The sequence below is a fragment of the Aythya fuligula genome, chromosome 7, assembly GCF_009819795.1.
Source record: "Aythya fuligula isolate bAytFul2 chromosome 7, bAytFul2.pri, whole genome shotgun sequence".
In the NCBI taxonomy this organism is placed as follows: Eukaryota; Metazoa; Chordata; class Aves; order Anseriformes; family Anatidae; genus Aythya; species Aythya fuligula.
This window is the reverse complement of record NC_045565.1, coordinates 36,272,645-36,275,144: the sequence shown is the minus strand read 5'-3', so window position 1 is coordinate 36,275,144 and position 2,500 is coordinate 36,272,645. Positions and strand designations below refer to the sequence as shown.

Here is a 2,500-nt window from a genome sequence, read left to right as displayed (position 1 = left end):
TATCTACATCAAGAAGTAATATACTCTAATAAGTATTTTCATCTTAACTCTAGTCCTTGGGCCTCCAGGCTCAGTTTTTGTTTGAGTCAGGCAGAGCTATAATAAAGCCCTATGACTCCTTATAAAGCTTGTTAAACACAATGTGTGCAGTCTAACTGAGTCAGGATCATGATTCATGCACTGTACACAGCAGCATGTGCTGCTGATTTATGACCAAGCACAGTTCATAGTCAAAATTACAATTTGAGGGATAAAAAGATTAATTACTATTTGTGGCCTGCAATTTCATGAGGCTAGTGGATTGCAGCTGTAGAATGATAGTGCTCTACATCAGTTTGTAGTCAGCCATTCACAGATTATTAAAGCTTTGCAAGATTAAGTGCTCCTCCTGCCTGGTTTGTGCTCAGGCAATATGCTAGACAAAAAAGGACCACAGGGATAAATCTGAAGCTAGCAATAGCTGGACATATGTCATAATTGCCAGTTTCCCATAAATCCACAGCCAGTATAGAAAGCAGCCCATGATGCAGACATCATATCATGACTGTAGTGATTGCTATATATGGCCTCAAGACCTGTAACTTTGTTACTGCACTACCATTTTTGCAATATATTGGATAACCCTTTGACTATTTTCCAGCCTAATTATAAATAGAAGTAATCATTGCTTTGTGAAGGAAAAAAAAAATACCTTCCTCGGGACAGGTTTTAAAATGAGATTTGTAGCTGTGATAAGATTTAAGAAGAAAATTACGCATTACGTGTAAGTTTGTACTAACAAATACTTGTTGAGATATATACCTTTATTAATATATATGTTGTTTAAATTGACTAATCTGTTTATGTTCTAGCACTTAATGAACCAACCATAGATTATGGCTTTCAAAGGTTGCAGAAAGTTATTCCACGACATCCAGGTGATCCTGAAAGGTTACCAAAGGTTAGTAAAGAGTCAAAAAGCATTTGTATCTTCTAATTTCATATGTTTCTAAGGGATGCCATATACTACTTATCACTTCTAAAGTAATACCACATACAAATTCTATCTAATATATCAACTTCTTAGGTAGGCATGTCGAGCTACAAAACCCACCAACCTTAATTCTTAAATTTGACCTGTTTTCCACATTAATTCTTTGCCATTAAGTTAGTCAACAATTTTTCAGATCATATTTGATACTTGCAAAATAGTATTTTAAAGAAAGAGAATGGATTTTCCGATACAAATATTTTGGATTCTACAAGAGGGACATAAACTTCCTGCGTAATGAAATAGTTCAATTAAACATTTTCCACTCCAGTAGCTTGTAGTGATTTCAATCTAAGCAGCCCCACTCTGATCTGTGATTATTTGACTCTTGTTTTCCTTTCATTTTCTAAAGCTCGATTCAGTTTAATCTTTTGTTTACAAAGCTTTTGTTATAAGTCCCTGACTTAGCAGGCTAACAAATGAAGTCCACATATTAATATCTAGAGGGACTTTTCATTTAAATTCAACAAAGACAAAAGCTGCCTGTGTTGTTTATGCACATGACACATATCACAGAAATTTCATTTTGATGTAAAACATTAAAGATAAGTCATGCTTATAATTTTTTCTTTTCTTTGATATAACATTGTCTTTTTTTTTTTTTTTTTTTTTTTTTTTTAGTGCAATCTATGATTTTCAAGGCAAACTTGAAAACACAAATGAAAAATGAAGTCGTAACATTATGACTGATTATTTTGTATTCTATTCCTATGTACATCAAGTCTTGACCACCTCTGAGTTTTATTAACACAATAAAACCTTTTAGACATTACCTTTTAATGCTCAGCATGAACATAAGCAATATCATTAGGTTTCTGTTTTAATTTGTGAACATGCTAGCAACTCATATCGGATATGATAACTGTTACAATAATTGGAGACAGACTGGAAAGATTTTTCAAATGCAGGGCTTTTCACGTAGGGTGTTTTGTTGCTGAGGGCTGAGCTCGACCAGAACAAGTTTTACCTCCAGAAGAACAAGAGCCATCAATATCATTATCCATAGGGCTTTTGCTCCCAACATTTCAGTTTCTGGATTGATATATGTATTAATGATATCACCATTCCTTGGCATCCCATATATGAATGTTATCACTCTCCATATAAAAGTCAATGTAAATGCGGAGTCATTTCTATTAAGTTCCTTTTGAAAATAAATTCAGGGGAGATTTGTGACAGTCTGCTTAAAATATTGCTATTTTTAAATTTGGGAGGGCACTTTAGAGAGAAATATTGAGAAAGTCTCAGTCCTGCAAAGGCTTAGCTACACATCTGATTTTTTTAAGACATACAAGTGAGCAGTCATTCTGAATCAACAGATCCATATGTGTGCATAAAGTTAACCATGTCTTTGGAGGATTGGAGGCTTAGACTTGTTACATCAGATTTTTTTTGGAGCAGGTGAAGAATTTAAAACAATCCATTTTACTCCGATGGGTTCAGCAGATTATTCCTTTGCTCTCCGGGTGC

At 34.2% G+C, this 2,500-nt stretch overlaps 1 protein-coding gene across 9 annotated transcripts in view; it reads left to right on the top strand.

Moving 5' to 3' along the window:
- The window catches only part of EBF3 (EBF transcription factor 3), a 116,298-nt gene that overhangs the window by 99,535 nt on the left and 14,263 nt on the right, over nt 1-2,500 (top strand). For all 9 annotated transcript variants that reach the window (XM_032191564.1, XM_032191567.1, XM_032191562.1 and 6 more), the window contains exon 11: nt 852-940. In XM_032191564.1, the coding sequence (XP_032047455.1) occupies nt 852-940 (89 nt within the window). The remainder of the gene's footprint in view (nt 1-851; nt 941-2,500) is intronic.